At 48.5% G+C, this 27,283-nt stretch overlaps 1 protein-coding gene across 1 annotated transcript in view; it reads right to left on the bottom strand.

The window, feature by feature from the left end:
* Positions 1–27,283, bottom strand: part of Abca3 (ATP binding cassette subfamily A member 3) — a 50,149-nt gene that overhangs the window by 9,814 nt on the left and 13,052 nt on the right. Inside the window, exons 8-22 of the mRNA XM_026385276.2 lie at positions 25,493–25,752; positions 22,383–22,499; positions 21,992–22,112; positions 16,907–17,080; positions 13,758–13,939; positions 11,806–11,949; positions 11,250–11,379; positions 10,456–10,610; positions 10,041–10,196; positions 9,658–9,868; positions 8,342–8,492; positions 6,311–6,409; positions 2,669–2,855; positions 1,411–1,714; positions 458–731 (exon numbers count right to left, since the gene is read on the bottom strand). Of these exons, the coding sequence (XP_026241061.1) occupies positions 458–731; positions 1,411–1,714; positions 2,669–2,855; positions 6,311–6,409; positions 8,342–8,492; positions 9,658–9,868; positions 10,041–10,196; positions 10,456–10,610; positions 11,250–11,379; positions 11,806–11,949; positions 13,758–13,939; positions 16,907–17,080; positions 21,992–22,112; positions 22,383–22,499; positions 25,493–25,752 (2,665 nt within the window). The remainder of the gene's footprint in view (positions 1–457; positions 732–1,410; positions 1,715–2,668; positions 2,856–6,310; positions 6,410–8,341; positions 8,493–9,657; positions 9,869–10,040; positions 10,197–10,455; positions 10,611–11,249; positions 11,380–11,805; positions 11,950–13,757; positions 13,940–16,906; positions 17,081–21,991; positions 22,113–22,382; positions 22,500–25,492; positions 25,753–27,283) is intronic.

The raw sequence follows: 27,283 nt of genomic DNA, 5'->3' as shown, positions 1-27,283 counted from the left end.
GTACCTGAGTGGGTGGTATTCCTAAAGCTGTTAGAACACCCTCCTGCCTGGTCCATAGTCACTATAATAAGCCTGAACCCCTCAGCCTGACCTTTGGGCTTCCCAGTCTGGAGTCCAACAGACAGGCAGAAACCATTTCCCAGTGCTTCCTGCACAACCCTGGCTCCCGCCCATGGCTGCTGACAGCCCTACTGCTACCAGAAGGCAGAGCTGCCCAATGAGCACTCAGAAGTCATGTGTGTGAGATGGGTGTCCTGGGCTGATTTTTCAGCTATGGGAAAGGTGAATGTAAAAGGGTACAGAGTCAGGGTCCCCCAGCCAAGAAGCAGCAACAGTGTCTGCAGGGCAGAAACTCAACTCTGTCTATCAGCAATTTCTGGCAGAGCCCCAGGTGGCTGGTCCTGGAGAGGGGCTCCCAGCTCCAGGCTCCAGACAGGGTAGGGTGGGCCCCACATACTCATTGAACTGGTCCTTGGCAGCCTGTAGGGCACTCCGGGGCTGGGGGTAGTTGGAGACCACGATGGAGGCCCGAGGTCCACACAGCAGCTTGAATAGAAGGTTGTCCACGATGGCCAGGGCGGTGGCTGGGGAGTGGTAGGCCTGGTTGTTGAATAAGGCGGTGACCACCGTCCGCTCTCCCACATCTCTGAAGGATGTTGCCACCAGGCACCGCTCATTAAAGCCGCCTCCTTCTACTGATGCCCTGAAAACCAGGAACTCCTCCAGGTCACCTGGGGAGCAGTGGCAGTGTTGGGAGATGCAGGGCAGGGACAGGTGGGGGTGCCCACTTGCCATCTCTGTGCTGCTCATCAGGGACCCAACCATGGGCACAACTGAGCTGGGACCTTGGGATGCAGGGGCTCCTCCCTGCCAGCTGTGCTCTTTGCAGTGCCACTCACTCCCCGCTGCCGACACAAGTCAACCTTCTAAGGAGAATCTTGTTTCTGCCAAGATTTTGTCATGACTCCATCTACTGAACCTCAGTACTGCTGATCAGGATAAAGGAGGGAGTGATAAGATGACAAAGCCTTCCAGCACATTCTGCTTAACCAGAGCATGGTTGTTTTAAGCCCAGGGTGACATCCAGCTATGGATGCTAGAAACTCAAAATGGTTTTGCATTTTGTTTGTAATGGTCCTGAAAAACAGCTGCAGAAAATGATCACCTGACCTGGTCTACTCTACTGAGGTGCCTATGTCTCAGGTGTCCAGGGAACTAGTTCTGCCTCATGGCCATGCTCTCCTGCCCACCAGACATCTGCGATGTCTAAAGGCATTCCTGATTGTCATGACGAGATAGGGGACAATGGCAGGGATACTGCTAAACATCCACGGGGACCATTCACGCCAGATGTTGGCACTGCAGCAGTCAGAAGCCGCACCACTCAGCTCTAGCCCCCACCATTCTTACCCAGCACCTCGCGGGGCTCCTGCCTCTCGGCCTGCAGCATGTCTCTCAAGAGCTCCGACAGCTGCTGATCCAGTCGGGAGGTGCCAGGAGCTGAGAAGGGCACCACAGTTCTGCCGTATTCGCTCAAGCTCAGCTTCAGGCTGGGATCATCGAAGACCTCCGAGGAATAGTTGATGGCCAAGAGGGCTAGGGTGACGCAGGTCAAGGGGACCAGGACCTGGGCTGCCACCATCTTCCACTCCCGCCAGCTGTATGTGGCCTTTTTCAGGAACATGGCCCAGAACTGCTGGCAGTGGAGGGCAAGCTACGGCAGAGGGGGTTCAGGTGATGTAGGCTCTACCTAGGAGGTGGAATCTGATCCAACCAGCCCTTGGTAGCACTGCCCTGATGTGGCACCTGCCTGGGGGCTTTCAGGCAACCACAGCAGGAGTGACCTAGACACCCTGGGGCCACGGGGTGTATCGGAGGGCACAGGCGAATGTGTCCTTGCAGTTCTGCACATGGGCTCTCAGGATCCCAGCACAGCCAGGAGGCGTGGAAGACACTATTTCATCATAGAGCACTGGGGACAGGCCTGGGGTCCTTGCCTTCCCTGGTCCCTTCTGAAGGCACTGGACAGGAGGCCCTGGTATAGCTCATGTGTAAGCAGACTACCTCACCTCCTTCACCTGCCCTTATTCCCTCCTAAGTGCAAAGAGCCTCAGGGGCTTGGAGTCAGGCTATCCAGGCCTAGGACCTAGCAATCCATGTATGTGGCCTTTTTCAGGAACATGGCCCAGAACTGCTGGCAGTGGAGGGCAAGCTACGGCAGAGGGGGTTCAGGTGATGTAGGCTCTACCTAGGAGGTGGAATCTGATCCAACCAGCCCTTGGTAGCACTGCTTTCAACTTTTGCTTGGTCCTTGGTTTCCTGTCTATAAATTGAGAACAGGGTTGCCCTTCACCTCACCAGGTTGCTGTAAAGCCAGGCCAACAGTGCTGGCTCGGCACAGGGCACTGTTGATATTATAAGCAAATACTCCATCTTATCTGTGAGTGCCCAAGTTAGAATATTAAGACACTTCAATTGCTCCATTAAAATGCTCCCAGTTGCCCTTCTCCCTGCCAAGCCATGATCTGCCCTCTGTCCTCCACTGGCCTTCATGAAGCCTATACCTGCCATTGAGGACCCTCCTGTGACAATGACCGTAACAAGGGGCCCAGGGGACTCCCAACTGTCCCATGATGGCTAGTACATGGACCCAGCCCAGTGCGCTCACCCCAGTGTTGAGCTTGACCACAGTGTGCTCCTCCTCAATGAGGGTGCCGATGCCGTCAGTTGGGTCCATCACTCCGCACAGATTGCTGTCCACAGCCCAGTCGCTCGCCCGCCTCTCGTGCTGGTACTGCAGGGCAGGGAGCTGGATGGCTTGGATGTCCATGCTGGTGTCTACCAACTTGCCAACCCTGTGCCAGAACACATAGGCCTGGGTCACAATCCAGCTTTAGGGTAGGGGAGAAAAATTTCTGTTCTACCGAGGGAAGGGCCAAGGAAAGAGGGCCACAGTCAGAGGCTTTGAAGCAAAACAATCTCAGATTCATTCGCTTGTTCATTGACTCATTCATCCATCATTTCATATCTCTGGAATTCATTCACTGATTCATCAAGAAATATCTCCAGACCATCATCTGTATGCAGCCAAAGAAGACCCTTCCCATAGGCCCCTGTTCTCCAGCCTCACTGCCCAGAATTAGCATTTATTTATTTAATTAGTATGTATGTATGTATGTATGTATTGATTGATTGACTGCAGTACTGGGGATTGAACCCAGGGGCACTCTACCACTAAGATATGCCTATAGCCCTTAAAAAAAATTTATTTTTGATACAGAGTGTCACTAAGTTGCCCAGACTGGCCTTGAACTTTGAGATCATCCTGCCCCAGCCTTCTGATCTGCTGGGATTACAAGTGTGTGCCATTGTAACTGCCCAGAATTAGCATCTATAACCAAGGTTTTCAAGAGGATAGAAGGGGCTTGGGGAGTGACAGTGGCCCTGGGGAGGGCTCATCATGCAGCTAGCACTGGACTGTGGCAAGGCCGTCAGAGGCACTCACTGCCCAGGGAGACTGGGAGATGGACAACTGCTCTAGGAGGGCCAACCCCAGGTCAGGCTGTGCTGGGCCACACTGGAGCCTGAGAGCCCCCTTATCCCAGCTGTCAGGATCCTTGGTATCAGTGCTTTCATGGGTGCCATCCCCATTAGGGCCTGGCTAGGAATGTTCTTTGGTCAGTCTCCCTATGAGCCTGGATGTTTCTCAGGGGCAGTGCCCCACCTGGGCCTTGCTTAGCTGGGTACAGATGGAAGGATGAATGGGCACAGGGATGAATGAATGAACGGACAAGCTGAAGAAGCTGGTGGATGTTTGTTTCAGTGCTTCTGACAGCAGTGCTCTCAATAAGGACTGATGCTCGTCAGGATGGAGGAACAAGACATGACTACACACTCCTAGGTATGTGCCCATGAGGAGTAAGAACATGAACTCATGTACAACATGTTCACAGCCACATGATTCCTAAAGTCAGAGGCTGACGCCATCTACGTGTCCCTCAATGGACACATAGGCCAACAACACCTGGTCTGTCCGTGTGATGGAGCATTGTGCACCAAAAAAGGGAGTGACATTCTGACATGGGCCACAGTATGGATGGACCTTGAAGTAATGTGCTAATTGAAAGATGAGATAAAAAACACCACATGCTATATGGTGAAATTTATATAAAATGCCCATAACAGGCAAATCCAGAAAGAAAGAAAACAGAACTGTTTTCCAGGGGTGGGGGTGGGGGAGCAACTGCTAATAGATATGGATTTTTGCAGGGTAGATGATGACAAAAATGTTTTCAAGTTGATTATAGTGATGACTGCAAAACTGTGAATACAGTAAGAGCCCTGTATCACCACGCCAAAAATGTGAACTTTTAAAATATTATGTAAATTATATTTTCATAAAGCTGTTGTTATTTAAAAACAAATCCTCGAGGGCTAGGGTTATAGCCCGGTAGAGCGCTCACCTAGCACGCGTGAAGCACTGAATTCGATCTTCAGCACCACATAAAAAAATAAGTAAGTAAAATAAAGATATTGTGTCCATCTACAACTAGAAAAAACTGTTTAAAAAGTAAATAAAATAAAGGTATTGTGTTCACCTATAACTAAATATATATATATATATTTTTTTTTTTTGAAAAACACACACACACACAAATCCCCTCTAGCAGCTCCCTGGATCAGAAAATACAACTGAAACTACTGAGCACAAGAGGTACTTTTTTTTTTTTTTTTTTTTTTGGTACTAGGGATTGAACCCAGGGGTGCTTAACCACCAAGCCACATTCCCAGCCTGTTTATTATTATTTTTATTTTTAGATGGGGGTCTCACTAAGTTGCTTAGAGCCTTGCTACATTGCTGAGGCTGGCTTTGAACTTGTGATCCTCCTGCCCAGCCTGCCAAGCTGCTGGGATTACAGGTGTGTGCCACTCTGCCTGGTAAGAGGTGCTTTCTGGTGTGGCCTAAGCAAGCTTATTTCTGCCATCTTCTGGAAACCTTTACATAGACCTGCCCACCTGCTTTCCTTCTCCCAAGCTGGCCCTAAGGACTTGGACTCAGTTTTTTTGGAAAGGCCTCTCCCCTATATCAATTGTCCCAGGTCCATTTGTCTTTTAAGACTCCCATCACAGATTCAAGTTAGAGACACCTGTGGCCACCTCTCTAGTATTCCCTTTGAATAGAAACCTTCACATCTACCTCCTGAGCTGCTAGGTGGGCTGCCTGCCTCTCTGGCTACCAGAGGGTCTTGGGCATGCTGGGCAGAGCCTCTGCTTGTTTTTCTCCTGAGATTAGGGGCTCAGAGAGACCACTGTCAAGAATGGGGGTCTGGAACTGAGGCATGAGGACATGGCGGGAGACCAAGTGGGGTCATGTGTTGAACGTGAGCAAGGAGACAGAGTGAATTGGGCCAGAAAGGAAAGCCAAGACAAGTGGCTGCTGAGAGCAACCCAGTCCCTGACCGCTAGGTGCAGCCAGTGCTAGCCTGATCTATGGTTTCTTTATCCACCAAGACTCGTGGAGAGTTGCTCTGCGGTGTTGGACTCAGTTTAGCGAGCAACCTCTTCCTTCCTACCCCCTCACCTGCCCTGATTCAGAGGTCTGCTCCTGGGTACACAAGTTCCTGAACCTCCACTCCCCACTGGTTTCCCTGAGGCCATGCTGGCCTTTGTGGCTCCCCCCACCTCCCAGTAGAGATGTTCACGGAGCATTCCTCATGTGGCCTCCATTTATGGTCACTTATTCTGTTGCCTCTTCTAGGCCATGGGCTCCTCAAGGAGGAAAATGAACTCATGGGTTTTTATTTTGAGTTTTTAGCACTATATTTGCCATACAAGCATTCAAGAAAAGTCTGACAAATTGGGCATAGGAATGTACACCTGTAATCCCAGTTATTTGGGAGGCTGAGGCAGGAGTCTGAGGTCAGCTTGGGCAATTTAGCAAAATCCTGTCAATCAAATGTCTGATAAATGTCAGTGGTTTGCTGCTCACCCACAGTTCTGAGGGTCTGAAAGCTAAACCTCAGGTGCTTGGTGCAGACCCAGGCATCCTGGAGGACCTGAGCCAGAAGACCTCAGCAGCTACACACTTCCCTGACGCCTGACCCCGTGTGGGTGGTCTCCTGGGAGGGACCCTGGAGAAGTTCAAACAGTTCTTCCAGAATCAGCCGCAGCTTCTCTGCTTCAGGTGACATCAGTCACATCTCAACTCAGGAGCCAGGCTCCAGAGCAGAATCAAACTGACTGCCTTATGTAGGTCCCTTAACCAACTCACTCCCAATGCCAGACCTGGAGCATGTGCCTGCTTACTGACCGAAGGAAGACTTCCTCCATGGTGGTGACAGAGGCCCCGAAGCTGGCGATGCCCAATTCCTTCTGCTTATTTTCCAGTTTAGTGAAAAGACTTTCAAACCTGAAAAAAAGACCCAGAGTGATGAGGTGCTCCTCAGAGACTTCCTAGGCAATTCTTTCCTAAATAATTGCCTCCAGGTAGGATGGGGGAGGGGCAAGAAGGCACCCAGCTGAGGCAATTCTTAAAGCCACCAGGCCTAGAAATATTTCACCTCCTACTGACAGGAACCTCAGAGAGGTGAATCAGTTGGCTATGTGCTTCTTCATCATTCAACACAAAAATATTGGGGAAAAAATTCTACTCAAAGATGCAACTGTAGGGCTGGGGTGCAGCTCAGTGGAAGAGCATGTATGAGACCTGCCTGAGAGCCCAGGTTCCATCCCCAGCACTGCAAAGAAAAACAAAAGTGCTGCGTCGGTGACATATAATGCACTCCCCTGTCCTGCTTCTGGGGAAGCAAAGTCAACTCCTTTCCAAAAGGAAATTGGTAATAACTACCCCACTACTGGGGTCGGGGGATGTGGGACAATCACTGGAGATCTGGACAAGTGTTTTCTAGGAGGATGATTCTTAGCATATATTTTGGAGAACAACATGAGTGCATGATGATGAAGCACATGTTAGATTATCAACCCAAGTCGTGGAGCATCATGCAGCTATAAAAGCAAATGATCCGTGTGCAGCTCAGTGATGGAATGCTTGCTTAGCATGTGTGAGGCCTTGGGTTCTGTCCCCAGCACAGCGCCAAACAACTCACATTACTTAATCAAACATATAGCATGATGAATTGTACTTTTAAGATATAGACCCTAGGCTGGAGATGTGGCTCAGTGATATAGAGTTCTTGCCTCACATGCATGAAACCCTGGGTTTAAGCCCCCAAACTATACCCAAAAGATATAAATCCTGCCCAGGTCACAAGATGGTGGCAGGGGCCCTGGGGAGGGTGAGGCAGCAAAATGGCAGTTGACCAGAATGTGTAGCCACATCCCTTTGAGTCCACTCTGGGCAGACATTATTCAGAGAAGTCTTTCACTCGGTGTGGGTGGCTTGGCTGACGTCCTCAGACCTGTGATATCTGCTGATGCAAGGAGTCCCCTGGACTCCTGTCTACTCCTCTGCTGACCAGCCCACCCACCTGTGTCGAGCCTTCCTACAGGCCTCCCCCCTGCCTCTGTGGGACCCTTTGGCCTGGGAGTCAATCCAGCTGCAGAAGAAAACCCTCACTTGCTAGTGTTATCCCAGGGGGCTAAGAGAAAGGGGACCTTGTGCAGCCTTGAAACCTGAGTGCAGTCCCCCAGGAATAATTCCAAGCCTTTTTGTTATCAAGGTTCTCTGTTGAACTACATCCTGTTGCCCCCTGCATTTTCTCTGCCAAACTGTACTGATAAAGGGAATCATTTACTTTCAAAGTTAAGTTACTTTCTATGACTAAGTGTACAATAAAATCTATGTCCCAATGATAAAAAAAATCTACCTACCTACTCACCCACCCACCCATTCCAGTACCAAGTGTGAATGAAAAACTTGGCTTTCTCCCCTGGCCCTGGTAGATCTGCCCTTGGTGACAGTGCCATGGCGGGTGCCCAGGCCTCACATTTTGAGGCAGAGAAGTTATGTACATTTATAACTTGTGTGCAAATGCACATTCTCAGCACCATGATGTATCTGAGCACTGCTGCTGCTGCACATGTTGAACCCTGTGTTAGGAAGGAGCCACGGGCTGGGTATGAACAGGAGGCAGGCACCAAGCACCACTTCCTTCTCAGCTCCACCCAGGAAGCCTGGCACCTGACATGCAGGTGAGCAAGTTCCACATGGGCTGACTGTCCGCAGGCCAGGGGCTGGGAGATGCCCATTGGTTGAGCCAGAGAGGGACGGTGGGCAATTCTGAGCATGGAGCTTTCTGGTTCATGGGCTCCCTTCTTAGCTCTGCACCAGTGCACTTCCCCTGAGAGGCACACCATGTGCCCATATTTCTAGGACGCATACCTGTGCGTGCTCTCCTTGGGAAGTATAAAGGACAGCTCAGCCCCAACACTGCTTTCCAGTGTGGCATTGGGGACATGGTGGTGCACCAGGTGGGAGATGCCTTCAGGGTTGCAGTGTGGCTCCTTTACCAGCGTCATGTGATAGCCAGCACCTGAAACACATGAGCTGAGTGTGAGAACTGTGACTGTCTCCATACTGCACTTCCTGCCCTTGCTGTGGACTCTTAGGTTCATGCCAGGCAGGCTCATGGGAAAGAGGCTGGAGAGCCAGAGCAGAAAGAGGCAACTGAGCCAGAACATCATCTCAGGGCTCCCCTGTATGTCCTGGGACCTTGCTTCCCACACCCTTGCTGGGGAGAGTCGCTGGAGAACCTGGGATGTTGAATGCAGCCAGGAGTATCTGCTAGAAGCTAGAACCTTTCTGAGGGTACAGCTACAAGACAGAGACCCACCTGAGCAAGAGCCTGGGTGTCCAGGGCATCTGCCCTGTGGGATTTGTTTAGAACATTACTGCAAAACTCACAGGAGAAGACTCGGCAGGAGCAGCAGCAGGGGCTGCAAGCTATACTGCCACATTCAGATCCCTACTCAACTCTTGCCCAGTGTTGCTTGGCAGAAAATGGCACTTCCTTGTCCCTCCTCAGACATAAGGACACTGGGCCCAAGAAGAGCAATGGCTCAGCTGACTAGGCACCAGGCAGGAAGTAGCAGGCGAAACTATCAAACCAGAAATGGCTCCTGGTCCCCCAAAACCGGCCCCACTTCTTGAAAAGGAAACTCCTGTATTTTTGCTGGGTATGCTGCCACCCAGAGTGAAGGTGTCCACTCCAGCTTCCCTTCCAGCCTGTATTAGCCACAGAGGGCTATGTGCTGGTCATGGGTAGGCCACTAGAAGTGAGTTGTGTCCTGGTGTCGGGGAGGCTGGACATGGCGCCATCTTGAACCAGAAGGGAGGCCACAATCACCCTGCAAAGTAAGGGGCCTGGATCCTGACCCAAACCTTCACCCACTGGTCTGGGCTGTGCCACAAGCCATGCCCTTTCTGGGAACTGTAATGTCAGACAACATGCTACTTCCCCTTGGCGTCCTGCTTGTAGATGAACTGGAGCCCAACCACTCAAGGCAATCTGCCCCACTCTCCTCCCTCATTCTTGTAGGCCCCTCCACTGGGGTGACCAAAGTTGAGAGGAGGCCTCTCTCTGCTGGTCTCAGGGCCCCTCCCAAAGGCTAACAGTGGGCAGTGCCTCTTGGCAAAGCAGACAGTGTTGCTGACCTCTATCCTGGGATTGAGACTGGGCACCCCCGCCCACTGCTCACCATATTTCTGCTTGAGGAACAGTGATGACCCACAGCACTGCAGCTCCCCCTTGGCCATGATGGCAATGCGGTCCCCCAGCAGGTCAGCCTCGTCCATGAAGTGGGTGGTCAGGAGGATGGTGCGGTCACTCTTCTGCTGCTGAAGAAGGTCCCAGATGGCCCTCCTGGAGATGGCGTCCATGCCTGAGGTGGGCTCGTCTAGCATCAGCACCTGAGGGCACAGGCACAACCTGGTGACAATGGGAGACCTGTGTGGTGGGACCCCACAGCTGGAGTCCAGGGATTTGCAGAGCTGGTTCAAGTTCCAGAGCCTGAGGCCTCTGGGCCTGCTGCCCTGTGTTTGTCCACTGTGTTGGTGGAAGCTGGGCCCCAATGCCCTGTACCTTGGAGCCTGCTATGAGGGCGATGCCGATGGACAGCTTGCGTTTCATGCCCCCACTCAGGAACTTGCACAGTGAGTTGCGTTTGTCCTCCAGATTGAGGATGTGCAGCATCTGCTTGACTTCCTCAGGGCACTTCTGCTGAGACAGGCCTTTCAACTGAAATGGCAGGGGACAAGAGATGAGACCTGTGCTGCAGAAGTTACCCAATCCCATCTGGAAAGCTCCCTGGCAGAGATACTTCTCCTGCAGTTGCAGCACTCTGCTTGCCTACTGCCTTACTCTGGTTTTTACAGAGCACCTCCTAGAAACAGACTATGCCTTGCCAGGAGGCTAGTGACACACAGACAGGCTTGGAACCCACCCATCAGCAGCAGAGCACCTAGCACCCTCATGTCCCCATCACCCATAGGCTCACCTGCGCATAGAAGTAGAGATGTTCCACCACCGTCAGGTTGTCAAAAAGAATGTCGTGCTGGGGGCACAGGCCCAAACTCTTCCGGATTTGAACCATGTCTTGGGAAATTTCATACCCACTAATATATGCACGTCCACTAGTAGGGGGAAAGAGTCCTGGGGCCAATCAAAGACCCCCAAATTCCGCATGAAAATGTTGCTCATCAGCCTGAGACATGATGACCCCCTCCACCTTGGTCACCTGGTTCCTTCCATTTTACAAAGGACCCTGCCCTTGTGAAAGAAATGCCTGCCCCCCACCATGTTGTGCTGAATCTGTCTGGGTAAGAGACAGAAGAGGGATGGGGCCGTGGCCCTGCCATAGGGTGCTGCAGCTACTCTGGGATGACAAACATGCACTTGCATGCACAAGTACAGGTAATGCCAAGTCCTTCACACTCACGAGGCCCCACAGATCTTGCTTGTGCCTCTGACAGGCGTCTGGGTGCTTAGAGAGGACAAAGGGCTGGTCTTTCAGGATGAGCTTGGGATAATATGATATAGGGTGTGCCTGCTCCTGTGTGACTTGAGAAGCCTTGTTCTCACTGTTCCCACAGGGCTCGGGCATTCACGGACAGGCTAAGAGGAGGTCAGGGGTGACTAGACAGCTCCCCCACATCCCTCTGGGCTGAGGACTGTTGGGATTCCCTGTGGCTGGGGAAGGACTGAAGGCTGCATGGGGGGGGTGAGGACTGGTGTGGAGCAGTGCTGTGGGGAGGGCCTGCTGGTTGCAGGTGGCATGCAGCTGCCCCTCACCTGTGAGCATGGAAAGGGTGGTGGTCTTCCCTGCACCGTTGTGGCCCAGCAGGACGGTGATCTGCCCCTCATACAAGTTCAGGTTCAGGTCCCTGACAGCTGTCTTGTCCTTATTCCCCACTTGGAACACCTGGGATTTGCAGAGGGCTGCTCTGGACTTCCTGTGGACCTCGGGGCCTCCCTCTCCCTCTGGAATGCAGTCCCATGTCCCAGGACACCAAGGTCGACACCGTAGTATGCCAAGGAAAAAAGTCCCCTGCCCCACCCCCACATATCCTCCTCGGTGTCTCTTCTCCGTAAGGAGATCCAGAGGCCATGGAAGCCTGGACAGCAAAGCAGAGCACACTCTGGGGTACTGGCAAGAGGCAGAGCCAGGACTACATGTTTGCTGAAGTCACCGTGAGTTTGACCCCATGCTGGGTACTGAATCCAATAGGGAGGGTGGTCTGTGACCTGGAGAGTGCATCAGGAGCAGCTGAAGGACCCCTGCCCTCCTCCCCTGCTGTTGTCCAGCCTGCCCCCACCTTCCCCTTCTGTCCACACAGGGAGGTGGCACCTTGGACAGATGCTTGATCTTGATCCCTGCCACCAAGTCCTCGGGCTCAGCTTCAAAGTACTCGGTTCTGAGAGCTTTCTCAGGGTCACTGTCTTCTTCTTCTTTCCCAACAACTGTCCTCGGGTTCCCACACCAGTAGGAGGGCTAGGATGGAGGCAGACGGTGTCAAAGTTGTTCATGTCCATTCCTTTTGTTTCTGACCAATAAAGCAATCTCCACAACACACTAAACACACACAGCAATGTGACCTAAGTCTTAATCTTCCAAGGAACACAGCGCACGACAGCTCCTGACTTGGAGTTCCCCGGCGAGGCTGTGAGCCTCTGCTCCGGGACAGAGTGGTAATTCACAGGCTTATTGTGAATGCCAACTCAGAAGGGAGAAAGGAAAAGGAACTTGTCTGCTCTGAGGTCAACATGAAGAGAGGCTGTGGAAGGCTCCAGCCCAGCCAGCCCACAGGGATTGCTTCCCAGCCGAGCTACCCACAAGTTCACACCACACAACCAACAGCAAGAGGGCCCCAGAAGCATCTTCCCCCTCACTCAGCTCTGAGCAGGGGCTCAGCATAGAGCCATAGCCCTCACGTGCTCTGCTCTAGGGCAGCCTCACGCCAGCAAGACAGTGTGCAGGGTGTGCTTAGGGGTGGTGACTGTCAGCTGTCAGCTTTGTTTCCAGTGCATTCCCAGGAATGCCACAACCCACTGGTGCTAAGGGACATGCTTTTCATACACTTAGTGTGACTCTGAAATCAAACTGCATCTAAGGGTACAATGCCAGAGTTCAAGGGGCAACATTTCTCTTCCATGGTAATAGACAAGTAACCGTTGCTTCTGCCCACCCATTGTTACCTTAGAGCTGATGAGATACAGGAGTAGATGCTTGATGAATGTTGAACCAAAAAATGAAAAAAGAAGTGCCCTAACTAACCATCCCTGGGAGCTGGTTAAGTGCCTGGTGGTAGATTCACACACTGGGGTTCCTGTATGATCACTACAGGTGAACTCATAGAGAGGTATATGCTCAAGCATCAAGTATTTGTAAATAAATAAAACTTATAAATATGTGTACATAAAGATGTAAAGCTGGCAGACTCGGTGGCGCATGCCAGTAATCCCAGCCGCTCAGGAGGCTGAAGCAGGAGGATTGCAAGTTCTAAACTAGCCTCAGCAATTTAGCAAGACCCTGTCTCTAAATAAAATATAAACCAGGCTGGGGATGTGACTCAGTGGTTAAGCACCTCTGGGTTCAATCCCTGGTACCAAAAAAAAAAAAAAAAAAAAAAAAAAAAACTAAAGTTCTAAATCTATGTGTATAAGCAAAGCAGACACACAAATATATGTGTTTAAGATATCAAGATGTGAGGCCAAGTTGTGGCTCAGTAGTACAGTGCTTGCCTAGCATGTGTGAGGCACTGGGTTTGATCCTGGCACCACATAAAAAACAAAATAAAAGTATTGTGTCCATACACAACTAAAAAAAAATATCAAAAAAGAAAATACCAAGGTGTGCTGTTAGGTTAAAAAAAAAGCAAGTTTTAAGCACTTTAAAATATGATCATGAAGCAAATGTAGCTACATCTCATGTTCCTCTGCATGTGCCATGTGACAATATGGGCACAGGACAAGCCTGAAGAGCCACAGCCAGAGAGTCGCAGTGGGAAGTTGAACATTTGTACAAAAAGCTGTATATTTTGTGGGCAGAAAACCTAAAACAATATCTTTTTATGATCCAGGAAGCAAGTGGAGGTGAGTGGAGGCCGGTGGGCTGCTGCACTGTTCCCCTCAGCTCTGACCCTGGGTGGGAGCGGGCCTTCTTCTCTCTCTGAACCAACCCCAAAGGCCCTCACAACCCACAGCTCACCACATGCAGGGCAGATTCTCTATTCCATGGCAGTGACATCTACACCCTCTAACAGAAGTAGCCACTCAAAGGGCAGGGGCATCAGTACTCACCATGAGAAAGAAGTACCAGGGCTGGGGCACACCGAACTGGCCAGGGAAGACAGCCTCCACATACCAGGTCACCAGGCCATAAAGCACAGAGTCCAGCAGCAGCATCCCCAGCACTTGCCCAAAGCAGAAGTCATCATCCACATTGACAGGACTCAGGAGGTCTCGCCACTGGATGCCCGTGCCTGGAGGACAAACCAGGAAAATGGCCCCAAAGTGGGCAAGCTGGGAGAGCCCAGGACTCCAGGGACCCTGATGGCTTCATTGTGTATGCTTCCCTTCCCAGCTTCTTAACAAATCTGATAATTTCCCTCAAATCTTTAAGGCAACTGCAGCAAGTTACAGCACCAGAAGTAAGCTCATAAACAAACTAGATGGGCTTGTGCTTAACTTGGTGACGCGTAAAAATGCATGTACGGACTTGGCGCAGTGGTGCACGCCTGTAATCCCAGTGGCTCCAGAGGCTGAGGCAGGAGGATTGTGAGTTCAAAGCCAGCCTCAGCAACTTAGCAAGGCCCTAAGCAACTCAGTGAGACCCTGTCTCTAAATAAAATACAAAAAAGGGGCTGGAGATGTGGCTCAGTGGTCAAGTGCCTCTGAGTTCAATCCCTGGTATCCCCACCCCCCCAAAAAACATGCATGTGCGTGCGCGTGCACACACACACACAATTTGGGGAAGATCAGTGTGAACCAAGATGCATTTTAGTCTGTTTTGAAACTCAGAGACCTGCTGGGTGTGGTGGTGTAGGCCTATAATCCCAGCAGCTTGGGAGGCTGAGGCAGGAGGATCACAAATTCAAAGTCAGCAACTCAGCAAGGCTCTAAGCAACTTAGCAAGAGCCTATATCAAAATGAAAGAAATTTAAAAAGGACTGAGGCTGGCTGTGGTGGCTTATGCCTATAATCCCAGAAGCTAAGGAGGCTGAGGCAGGAGGATCATGAGTTTAAAGCCGCCTCAGCAAAATCAATGTGTTAAGCAACTCAGTGAGACCTTGTCTCTAAATAAAATACAAAATAGGGTTAGGGATGTGGCTCAGTGACTAAGCACTCCTGGGTTCAATTCCTAATACCCAAACATACACGCACATACACACACACACACACACACACAAAAAAAAAAAAAAAAAAAAAAAAAACCTGAGAGGCAGAGGCCTCAGGCATATATGAAGCTCTATTTAGTGGAGCTCACAATTAGCCCACATCACAGTCTACACATACTGGGGACCTGAGTCTCTAGCCATCTCCTCTTGGCCCACAGGCCCCAGACTGATATGATTACTCTCTAGCCCTGATGAATGCTCACTTTCAAATAGCTAGAGACTTAGCAGCTTTAAGAAATATTTAGTATAGGGCTGGGGATGTGGCTCAAGCGGTAGTGTGCTCACCTGGCATGCGCGGGGCGCTGGGTTCGATCCTCAGCACCACATAAAAATAAAATAAAGATGTTCTGTCCACTGAAAACTAAAAAATAAATATTAAAAAATTCTCTCTCTCTCAAAAAAAAAGAAAGAAATATTTAGTATAGAACTATAGAGGTGCCATATAGTTAGATTCCTCTTTAGAATGGCCATTTACTTAGTTGTTTATTTTGCATTAGCAGGAATTGAACCTAAGGCCTTGCTTGGCAGCATTGAGCTACATCTCTGGCCTTTTTAAAATTTTAATTTTTACACAGGTTCTTACTAAGTTGCCCAGGCTGGCCTCAAACTTGCAATCCTCCTGTCTTCCCAGTAACTGGGATCATATGCATGCACCACCAATCCTGCCAGAAATGGTCTCTTAAAAAGTATTTTAGGGGACGCTGGGGCTGTGACTCAGTGGTAGAGCACTTGCCTAGCATATGCAAGGCCCTGGGTTCTATCCTCAGCACCACATAAAAATAAATAAATAAAATAAAGGTATTGTGTCCAACTACAACTAAAAAATAAATATTAAAAAAAAAAGTATTTGAGGGGACCGGGTTGTGGCTCAGTGATAGAGTGCTTGCCTAGCATGCATGAGGCACTGGGTTCGATCTCTGGCACCACATAAAAATAAACAAATAAAATAAAAGGTATTGCATCCATCTACAACTAAAAAAATATATATTAAAAAAAGTATTTGAGGGGCTGGGCTTGTGGCTCAGTGGTAAAGCGCTTGCCTAACACATGCGAGGTCCTGGGTTTGATCCTTAGCACCACATAAAAATAAACAAATAAAATAAAGGAATTGTGTTCAACTGCAACTAATATATATATATATATATATATATATATATATATATATACACACACACACACACACACACATACACACACATATATATATATATATATATATATATATATATATATATATATATAAAGTATTTGAGCCCTAGAAGGGTCTGCTCATTTATGAAGTCGAGATTTTATCAGCACCATTAAGCACCATTAAACATCAACATATATATTTAAAAGCTGAAGTGCTGGAAGACATTGCCAACCAAAGAAAAATATTCTAATTAAAGATGAATCAACACTAAATGTTCCAGAGCTTTGGAAACTATGACAGCTAGGAACTGCAAGGGGCTACGGATTGAATGTGTCTCCAAAAGTTCATGTGTTAGAAATAGTCCCCAGATGCCCTCATGAATGGACAAATGCTGTCTTAAAAAGGGCCTTCAAGAGTGGCCTCACTCTTTTGCTCTCTTCGTGAGGAATAGCATTCAAGGTGCCATCCCGGAAGCAGAGACTAGATCCTCAGTGGACACCAAAACTGCCAGTGCTTCGGTCTTAAACTTCCCAGCTTCCAGAACAGTGGGAAGTTTCTTTTCTTTACAAATTACCCAGTCTCATGAATTCTGTGATAGAAGCACAAATAGACCAAGATGTGTGGCTGGAAGAAATGAGAACATTTGGCCTAAAAGAGAACATCTAGACGGGACAGGGCCGAGACTATCTTACATGAGCCACAGCAGCCTACAGAAGGTAGAAGATGCTTCTTTCCTTCCAGCAGAGCCAGAACAACATGCAGAAGCCCTAGGAAGGACAGACAAGCTAGGCACCTGCCATGAAGTCCTAGCTCTGGTGTGCTGCTCTGCCCGCTTGTTGCTTGGGGTTAGTCTAACTGCTGGGCGTACTTCTGGAGAGATGCTTCCTGCTAGATTAGCTTGTGATGAGGTTGATACTCACCTTTGGCTTCGAATTTTCCTATGAGCTGGGCTCCCATTGCCATGGCAACATTGGACAGGAGACAGGAAAAGAGCTTCTGGGTCAGTGTCATCCAGTTGTACCGAGGAGCCACAAAGAAGTAGGGGATGTAGGTGAAGAAGTAGAGGAAACCGCCAACGGCTGCTGCCATGTTAGCTGTGGGGAGAGGAGAGCACAGGAAGTACAAACCTGCCAGGGTGCTGTGCCTGTAGCAGGGTTCAACGTCACCCTAGGCCCCAACCAAGTCCCAGTGCTGGGGCTGCGGCCAGGGATAGAAGCCTCTTCCCTTCCCCTGGGACAGCACCCTGCCTGGGGTCTCCAGCCCCCTCCTGCGGGCCTCCCACCCAATCACCTCCTGGACATGCCACATCGTGTTAATTACTAGTGTTGAACTTGGATTCCCACTCGAGGCCCTTCTTGCCCTGTCTGACCAATCTCTCCCATTTGTTCATTCATTAATCTATCAAATGCCACCTGGTAGGTGCCACGTGCTCTTCCAGATACCAGGGAGAAGGCTGCACCCAAAATGGAGTGAACTCCCACCCCTCCCAAGCCTTGATTCTAGGGCACGTGGAATGGGAAGAGAAGTGCAGAGTGCTGGACATGGACACCGCCGGAAGAGTGGCGAGGTCCCACCTAGAAGAGGGAGGCTTTGAGAGGAACACACAAGTGAGCAAGGAACAGCACAGGCAAGTGGCCAAGTGGCAGGGGTGCCGGGGGACAGCATGGTACTGCTCTACCGTGTGGCACTCAGGCTCTGTGATCTTTAGATCTTCACATCCTTAAAAATTAAGAGTATGAGGGCTGTGGCTGTGGCTCAGTGGCAGAGCGCTTGCCTCACACATGTGAGGCACTGGGTTCAATCCTCAGCACCACATAAAAATAAATGAAATAAAGGTATTATGTCCAACTACAACTGAAAAATAAATATTAAAAAGATTAGAAGTAGCAGTAGTAGTATTTGTGGTACTAGGGATTAAACCCAGGGGCACTTTTCCATTAAGCCACATCCCCAGACCTTGTTTTTTTGGGTTTTTATTGAGGCCAGATCTCCCTGTGGTGCTCAGGACCTCACGAGTTGCTAAGGCTAGTCTTGAACTCAAGATCCTCCTGCCTCAGCCTCCTGAGCTGCTGGGATTACAGCTGTGGCCACTGCACTCAGCACCTCCTTAAAAATTATTTAAGACACCAAAGGCTTTTCTTTTCTTTTTAAATATTTTTCTTTAGTTGTAGATGGACACAATGACTTTATTTTATTTATTTATTTATACGTGGTGCTGAGGATCCAACCCAGGGCCTTACATGTGCCAGGAGAGTGTTCTACTACTAAACCACAACCCCAGTCCAAGGCTTTTTTCTTTTTATAGGTTATTTATATTTAGTCTATGAGAAATTAATGTAAGAACATTTAAAGCTTTTAAAAATTTGACAATAGGGGCTGGGGTTGTGGCTCAGTGGTAGAGAGCTCACCTAGCATGTGTAAGGCCCTGGGTTTGATCCTCAGCACCACATAAATATAAATAAAATAAAGGTATTGTGTCCAACTACAATTAAAAAATAATTTTTTAAAATTTGACAATAAAGAACTCATGATATATTGAAGTTTTTAATGAAACACAACCATGTTTCCCACAATTGGTGAATAGCATTGTTTCACATTTGTGCAACCTCCGAAATATCTGATTTCACAGATGGATGCTCTTGGTTGCCTCTGTGTCCACTGTTTTTTTTTCAAAGTGCAGATGAGCAGCCGGAAGAGCAAGGGGTGTTATATTAGTTACAGACATTTGTAGATATTCTTATTTGAGTCCACACCACACGTGCATTCAAACTAACAAACAGGGAGGGGAGGGGAGGGGAGGGGAGGGGGGATAGTAGAGGATAGGAAAGGCAGCAGAATACAACAGACACTAGTATGGCAATATGTAAATCAATGGATGTGCAACCAATGTGAATCTGCAATCTGTATATGGGGTAAAAATGGGAGTTCATAACCCACTTGAATCAAAGTGTGAAATATGATATATCAAGAACTATGTAATGTTTTGAACAACCAACAATAAAAATTTAAAAAAAATAAAATAAAAAAATAAAACAAACTAACAAACAAACATGCTGTACTCTCTTGCACCAAAGGGCACTGGCCTTCCTTGCACTTTGAATGGATTTTTACTCCTGCATGATTTTGTGACATGATGCGTGTCTGTAAAATATTGCATCAGTTTGTAAAATATTGCTCATTGGATTATGCAGACCTTCCAAATACTGACACATTTTATTATATAATTTTGAAACAGATTGCATTCATTAATATCACCAATCTCATTAAAAAACTCTTCAAGTACTGGGAAACTGTCAAGCTTGTGGTGTTAGAATTGACTTTGCAAAATTCTACATTTTGCTTGAAATCTTGACATCAGACATAAGATCTGTAAAAAATATTCCTTAAAAGAGATGGGCTCAGATTTGAAAAAAAATGCCTATCAAATACCTACATGTGAATAGCTATAATCTCACAGCCACTCCTTCAAGCAAAAATGAAAAAGTGGCTAGTTCAGCTGACAACTCAAACAGCTATACACGTTGCTCCTGCAGTTAATCCTACTCAGTATGCAGTACTAGTACTTTATGTGTACATCTTGTTCTGTCATTAGAATCCTAAAAAAGTATATTCAGGAGTAAAATAAAATTAATAATTTTTCAAAATTAATAATTTTATCTGTTCCACCAAGGAGGTTCTTGAGTGAAACTGGCATTCTTGTTTGTCTGCTGAGAGTGTGTGAAGAACATAATGACCAGCATGGTCTGGCGGCACTGTGGAGATTCAAGCCTGGGGCCCAGTGGTTTTACCCATGTTGCCTTTGCACTATCTCAACCAAGGACAAGGTAGTGGAAAAGGCATCTGTGTAAATAAGTACTGACCACTATTCAGGCTCCTTGGGGATCCCTAGGTAACCACCTTTTGAGAGTCCCTTACCTAGGCAGAACCAAAAGCCCCAGGAATGGAGTAAGACAGGGACTGTATGAATGGGAATGGAGCAGCAGAGAGTCAGCTTGTGGCCACCTGGGCGGACCCAGCCAGCCACGGCAGGGGCTTCAGCTCTTCTGCTTGACACGGTCTTGGGGACATTTTGAGCAGAAGTGACACAAGCTCTGACGTGCATCGCCCACTTGGCTACACAGGTCTAGGGTGGAAGCAGAGGGACCACTTTGAGGCTGTTACCACCATAAACAGGTCAGGGAGGACAGGGCTGGGGCCCCAGTGTGCAGTGAGGAAGCTGTGGTGTGACTGGAGCTCAGACACCTCGAGAAGTGGGAGCGGGTGGGATTCCCTGGTGACTGGATGCAGAGCAGGACATAGGAAAATGGAGGAGTTGAGGGTGATGCCCAGGCTCCAGGCTGAGCGGCCAGAAGGATGAGTTGATACTTACAGAGAAGAGGGAGGAGTTTCTGAGGACAAGAGCAGGAGCTCAGTTTTGAACACATTCAGGCCAAGATGCACATATTGAGCACCAATAGGAAGGAAGCTTCTGGGTTTGAGTCTGAATTTCAGGAGAGAAGCCTAAGCTGGAGATCTAAATTGGAGGATTATGAGTATCCTCAAAACTTTCCATGGGAAATGGTGTGAGCAGAACAGGGAAACTTCAAAATGAGAATGCCATGGACTTTTGGGAGTAGATGAACAAATGTTTCCATTGAAAAAATAAATTTTCCCCAAGAACAAGTAGATATGTACAAGAATCAACTGGATAGTTCATAAAAGATAAATATAGTCATGGAATAAGTTTCAACAGATGAGAGACCCTGTAGACACACACAGAAGGTGTTAAGCACTCAGAAGCAAATGCTCAGGAATTCAGATGGAACTCAGATTTCAGAGACATGCAGACAGTTTGAAAGGCCTGGAGAAAGGTCTAGAAGAAGAGAATGACAGGGATGACGAAGCCAATGTGACAAGATGTTAACTGGGAAAGACAAGTCCTCACATGGAAAACACTCGAAAGTAAAGGGAAACCACACCTCAACTGCTGGTGGACATTTGCCAACACCACGGGTATTGGTAGTAATGAAGCAATGTCACAGTGCAAGAGAAACTCTGGCCATGAAGAATTCAATATGCAGCTAAAATATCATTGAGAAGTGAGGTGAAAGAATACCACCTCCAGTCATCCAGAAACAATTAGCCACTCACTGATCCCAGTAGAGAGGACAATTCAGGCACAAAAGTCAACCTACAACAACTCGAAAGGAGCAGAGCACACACACACAAAAGTAGTGCACACACGAAACATGCACATGAATGCAGATTAGCTACCAACTGCTTATGTTCTTAGATGATGAAGCAGATGGTGACGATGAAGCAGATGGCATACTAGAAGGCTCAGGGACTGTCAGTGACACTCTGTGTGGCACAGATGAGGCAAACCTGGGAGGAGTCTAGACACACTGACTTAACTTTCTGGAAATTTCAAAGGTAAGTATTTAAGTTCAACACTCGGGATTATCACCCAAAGAAGAAAAATGCAATTGACATTTTCAAACCATCAGAGGTGGAAGAACTAGAGGGAATTCTCGGCCCAACAGAAGGTGGCAAAGAGAAACAATGAATAGAACATGCAGAATTCAAACAGCAGAAATAACCTCAAATGTAGCTACAATCCTAAGGTGGGTGGACAGATTAGCCCTCGCTTTTGGCTCCTATTAGCATCCAACTTGGCATCCACACTTGCCTTCTGCCAATTCCTCTTCACCCTAAGCCTCTCTCACCTTTCTGCCTGGCCCACACCAGGTGCTCAGTCTCCTGTCCTTTTTCCAGCTCCTTCCTGGGGGAAGTCCCATGAAGCTCTGTGGTGGGGCCTTTGTTGAGTTCCTACAAGTCTGTCCCTCAGTGATCTAACCCATTAAGTCCAGCCTAGCCTTTCAGGTATCCCCCCTTTTGGCAGCTCAGTCTCTGGGTCATCCTGATTCAATGCCTTTGACCCCTTAACTTTGCATAAATCTGCTCAGTTTCCCAAGAGTTGGATCACCCACATAGTCCTCTGCCTTCGGGGGAGAAAAAGGACTCACCTTTGCTGAAGAAGGTGCTGACCATGAAGCTGAAGGAGATGGAGGAGATGGCAAAACACAGCAGGAAGGCCAGCACCAGGGAGGGGTCACTGCTTGAGAGCACTGCCACGTCCTTCTTCACCTGCAGGACAGGCCGCCAGGGCCAGATGTGGGTTGGTCAAGAAAGGCAGAGGTAGAGTAGGAGAAGCCTAAAGGTCCCAGCCAGAGAGACACTACTGAGGACAGGAGGGGCCCTCACCTCAGCAAGCAGGAAGTCCTGCTGCCACCCTGCCCCTGGGGACAAGGTGAGGTCAGTGGCTAAGAGACACTATACTCCCAGAGTAGATGCCAGCCCAAAAGCAGGGGTCTTTACACCCTCTTCTCATCAGGGCTCCCATCAAATCAGTCTCACCTTGACGCAGAAGAGCAGGGTCATGAAGGAGACCACGATGAGGAGGAAGAGGAAGAACATGAGGAACCAAGCGCTCCAGTGCAGCCAGCTGCTCAGCCCCATCATGCGCATGTACTCCTGCGGGGAGAAGGGTGGTTAGGCCTGCAGCCTACTGTCCACCATCTGAACTCTGGCATGTCTGTACACAGTGTAGTGTCCACCCACCAAGAGAGAGGACCAGGACACCTGTGCTGGGGACCAGAGGCAGGAACCATGCAGCACACCCTGGCCTGGATAGTAGAAGGCCCAAGTCTGACAGTCATGTCCCCCCTTACTCAACAGCTCTCAGCCCTGAGGTATACAAGTCCTGCCACTCCTGCCTTTCTCCAGTCTTATACGCTACTGCATCTGGAAGGCCATTCCTGGTCCTTGACTGGGATCAACTGTCCCTTTCTCCCAATGTCACAGCTTGTCCCGCTGCTCTCTGCTTGGCAACAACCTGGCTTTTCCTTATGGTAGAGCTCTGTCCCTATCTTCCTGACTGGGCCCGCTGAGCTCCATCTTATTGGGACACCCCTTCTCTACCTGTGTCTCTGTGGGGGCCTGATGTGAGCCTCTAACACATGATGACTAAGCTGGTAACCCTAAAGTGTCCTGCAGGGTGCCCCATGTCCTGTGGAGCAATCCAAACTCCTGCAATGCATTCTTTTCTTGCATGGAACCTGCTCCCTAGAAGCTGTTGGTGTGGAAGCTAGTGCTGGTCCAGCATCAGCTCAGTCAGACACCTCCCCAGGTTGGCAGAAAGACTTTACAAGCTAATGACCACACTGACCACACTAACGTTAGCACCCTGGGCTGTGAAATATCACCTCATATCAGACTGGCTCTGCACACATGCTAGAAGCTGCAGGTACCTATTCCCTGACCTCCTGAAGCTCTGAAAGTGGGGAACAAGAACTTCCCTGGGGACGGGCCCCTCTTTTTAGAAGGGAAGATGGCACCATGATCAGCATTGGCTCTGACTACACCTTCCTTCCTCACCTGCCTTTCAGCTATCAAGAGGAGCTGTGAGGAAGTCCAGATCCTCCACAGGCCAGACTGCCCAGGAATTCTGGTCATCCAGAGTGTGCTGGGGCCACGTGTGGCTCTTTCAACTAAAGTCAACTAAAATTGAGTAGTTAAAAATTGAGTTTATTTCATGGCAAATGTAGTGGTCAGCAGATAAAGGACATGTCCATCATGGTGGATGGCTCCACTGCACAGCACTGGATGGGATGGTGGGGCCAGGACTGATTAAGTGACTTACATGCCAGGCATGAGGCCAGGCTGCTGATTTTCCAACCCCCTTTTCATAAAATTTTATATATATATATATGTGTATGTATGTATATATATATATATATATATGTATGTATGTGTGTGTGTATATATATATATATATATATATATTAGTTGTCAATGGACTGTATTTTATTCATTTTTATATGTGGTGCTAGGAATCGAATCCATTGCCTCACACATGCTTGGCAAGTGCTGTACACTGAGCCACAGCCCCAGCCCTGCAGCCTTTTTTTTTTTTTTTTTTAAAGATAGAGAATTTATTTATTTTTTTTTAAAGAGAGAGTGAGAGAAGAGAGAGAATTTTAATATTTATTTTTTAGTTATCGGCGGACACAACATCTTTGTTGGTATGTGGTGCTGAGGATCGAACCCGGGCCGCACGCACGCCAGGCGAGCGCGCTACCGCTTGAGCCACATCCCCAGCCCCCTGCAGCCTTTTCTTATGCACAATTTTAAACCTTCAGAAAAATCAATGCCCTTGACTCAATAATCAGGCAACACTTTTCTTATTTGTTTTATCTACAAATGTGTGTGTATGTTCATTCTCTCTGAATCATTTTGTAGTTCACTTCCAGCTACCTCCACTGTTTTCATCAAAGTTATTTAAGGCAACCAAGCAGGTCACTGCCCCCCTCAGGGGTTTCCCAGCCTCTCATCTGCGGCAGTTTAAAACCTCCAACAACCACAGGCTTGGAACCCTTGAGAACATTCTAAGTGTCTTCCACCAGCACTAAGGACACTCCCAGGGGAGGAACTGCATGCAGAAAGTCCTGGGTGATGGCAGTGTCAGTGTATGACTCTAGAAGTCACTGTTCCTGTGGGTCTTCCTCACCAAGTCAGGTTGTGACATCACAGTAACACTTCCTATTATTGTGACTAACCCTACCAGTGACTGTGCCTGTCTGTGATCTACATGCAATGCTGATCATCTTCCTGTTTGGCTCTATATTTAAGCATTTTCTCTCCCTGTTGATTCAATCCCTAGAGCTGCACCATCCAGCACAGAATGAAAATTTTATAGTAGCTACATTAAAAACATCAAGAGAGATGAGTAATGTTAATTTCAATTGTGTTCTACTTAATCCGATATATTCAAAGTATTGTCTTTGAAACACAAGCAATATAAAAATTACTAGTGAGACAGCTTATAATCCTTTCTGTGCTGTCTTCAAATCTGGTGGCCCTTTATACTTCTGGCGCATCTCAGTTGTGACCAGGAGCACTGTGAGTGTTTGAAGTCCTCTGGGGCTTGAGGCTCCAAACCTGGACAATACAGCTCCAGGACCACCTTCATGAGTGGTGTTCTGCATGTAAACTACCATGCTTCACAGGAGTTTTCTTTCTTTCCAGAAATGGGGTTTACACACAGGGCCTTGCACATCTAGGCAAGTGCTCTACCACTGAACTACATCCCAGCACTTTTCATTTCTTATTGTGAGACAGGGTCTCACTAAGTTGCTGAGGCTAGCCTGAACTTGTGATCATCCAGCCTCAGTTTCCTGAGTTGCTGGGATTATTGGCCTTCACCACCATGCCCCGTTTTCAGAGGGTTTTAAGAATCCAGGCATACCAGCTTGATTTTAAAGAAGCCAAGACAGGCTGGAGCCACAGAGGGCATCCACCCTCTGCCCGGACTCTTGTGTTTCCGGCCATGGGAAGGAGCCCTGGCAAAGAGCAGGGTAGCCTCAAAATAAGGCCAATTCTTTTGAAGGAGCCCTGGACATACCACATGGTGGCCCAGGCCCCAGGATCAGTGTAGAAGGATGTTACAAAGCCATGTACAGAGTTACCTTTAGTCTTCTCTCTTTCTCCTGCACCACAGCCCGGATGATGGAGAGGGAGGTGTAGGTGAAGCTCAACATGAGCAGCAGGGGCAGCTGGTACTGGATGGCAACAAGGAAGGGGTCTGAGATGAATGGTGGAAACGGGAATCTCTTGGCGACCACAGTGAGTTTCTGGAACAGCTGATGCGCAGAGGCATTGGCGTGGTAGTACATGATGGCCTTGTCCACGGCGTGCTGCACTGCCAAGAAGCCTTCGCGGATGTATCCTGAGCACAGAAGCCAAAGACAACATGTCACAGGTGCTGCCTGCTCGGGAGCTGTGAGCTCAGAAGGGCACCAGGGCTAACCCTGGGGCCTCCAGAAGAAGGGGTGCAGGAGGCAACAGAGCAACTTAACAACTTCTTGCTTGGGGCCCTGGTGGCGCCTGGCGCTGTACAGTGGCCCCATGAAAGAAGGCAGAGAATGAGCCCATGCTGATAGCAGCGGAGAGAAGAAGGTCACTGTCACTTCCACATCTTAATTAATGTGACACACTTAAAGATTACAAATATGACCACATTTTCAAATCACCGTGGATATGAACTTGCCTGGAGAGCCTGAATACCCCAATAGGGTCTGATGTGATTCTAAACAAATAAAAGTTAGGTAAAACATACACTAGGAAAGAACATACCAAGAATTAGGCTAGGGACAACAAGAAAGTCTGAAGATCAGAAAAGTGTTTCCCTCATCTGGTGAGAGGACTGGTTCTGAATGTCACCCCAGCAGCCAGCCTGTCAGCCAAGAGAAAGAAGCTGACAGCCCTGGCACCCAACCATGACTCTAGGTGGCAAGTGGCTGAGACCTTTCATTGCAGAGGTAGAATCAGAAGAGATGGGTTTGGTGACTTGGAAGGCTGAGACTAGAGGATTCTAAGCTCGAGGCCAGCCTCAGCAACTTGGCGAGGCTCTGTCTCAAAATAAAATAAAAAGGGCTGAGTGTGTGGCTTTGGAAGGGTGGTTCTATCCCCAATACCACATAACAAAAGACAAAAGCAACATGCCACTGTGCCCCCAACTCAGGGTTACCAAGTGGACATGTCCTTCTGTCTCTCCCAGATTTTATAGTGCACTAGTAGTACAATTCAATTAATCACTGAAGGTGTGCCAAGGATAGTACTGGGTCGGAGTTTAATTCTCATGTTCACAAAAAAACTTCAGGGCAGTGGTGATATCCCCATTAGAAAGATGGAAACACTGAAGCCCTCGGAGTCACACCACTGGGGACAGGTAGAGCTGAGCGTGGGGCCTTGGGCACTTTGGCTTCAGTTGTGTTTTTCATGACATCTCACCATCTCCCCCACAAATCCCTGTCTGCTACTTGCTCACATGCTGTTCTCCTGGGAGATGGCAACAGCTATGTTCTCATTGCCATAACCTGTATGACCTATAAGCTCAATATTCTGAGGCATGAAGCCACCTCCTGTATGACCATTCATTTTCCTGTTGTGGAAATGTTCATGACCTTAGACAAAGCTACGGTGAACATCTTGGTGTGTGTATTTTTTCTCCTTTCAAATTATTCTGAGAGCTGAATTCTCATCAGGGGTATTAGTGGGTCTGAGGCATGGACATCTATCTGGGGTGGAAACAGCTAGAATTGTGTGCCACGTACCACGGTCGCACCCTTGCCAACCATCTCTTGGGGCTTTTGTGTTATTCTAAATAATCTGTATGAGTCCTTTTCTAAAAGAGGACATCTGACCTTTGTCATCTGCCAGAGAGGTTTCCCCCAGTCTCCTATTTGCTTTTAGAATCA

The sequence above is a fragment of the Urocitellus parryii genome, chromosome 9, assembly GCF_045843805.1.
Source record: "Urocitellus parryii isolate mUroPar1 chromosome 9, mUroPar1.hap1, whole genome shotgun sequence".
In the NCBI taxonomy this organism is placed as follows: domain Eukaryota; kingdom Metazoa; phylum Chordata; class Mammalia; order Rodentia; family Sciuridae; genus Urocitellus; species Urocitellus parryii.
This window is presented reverse-complemented; position numbering and strand designations above follow the sequence as displayed.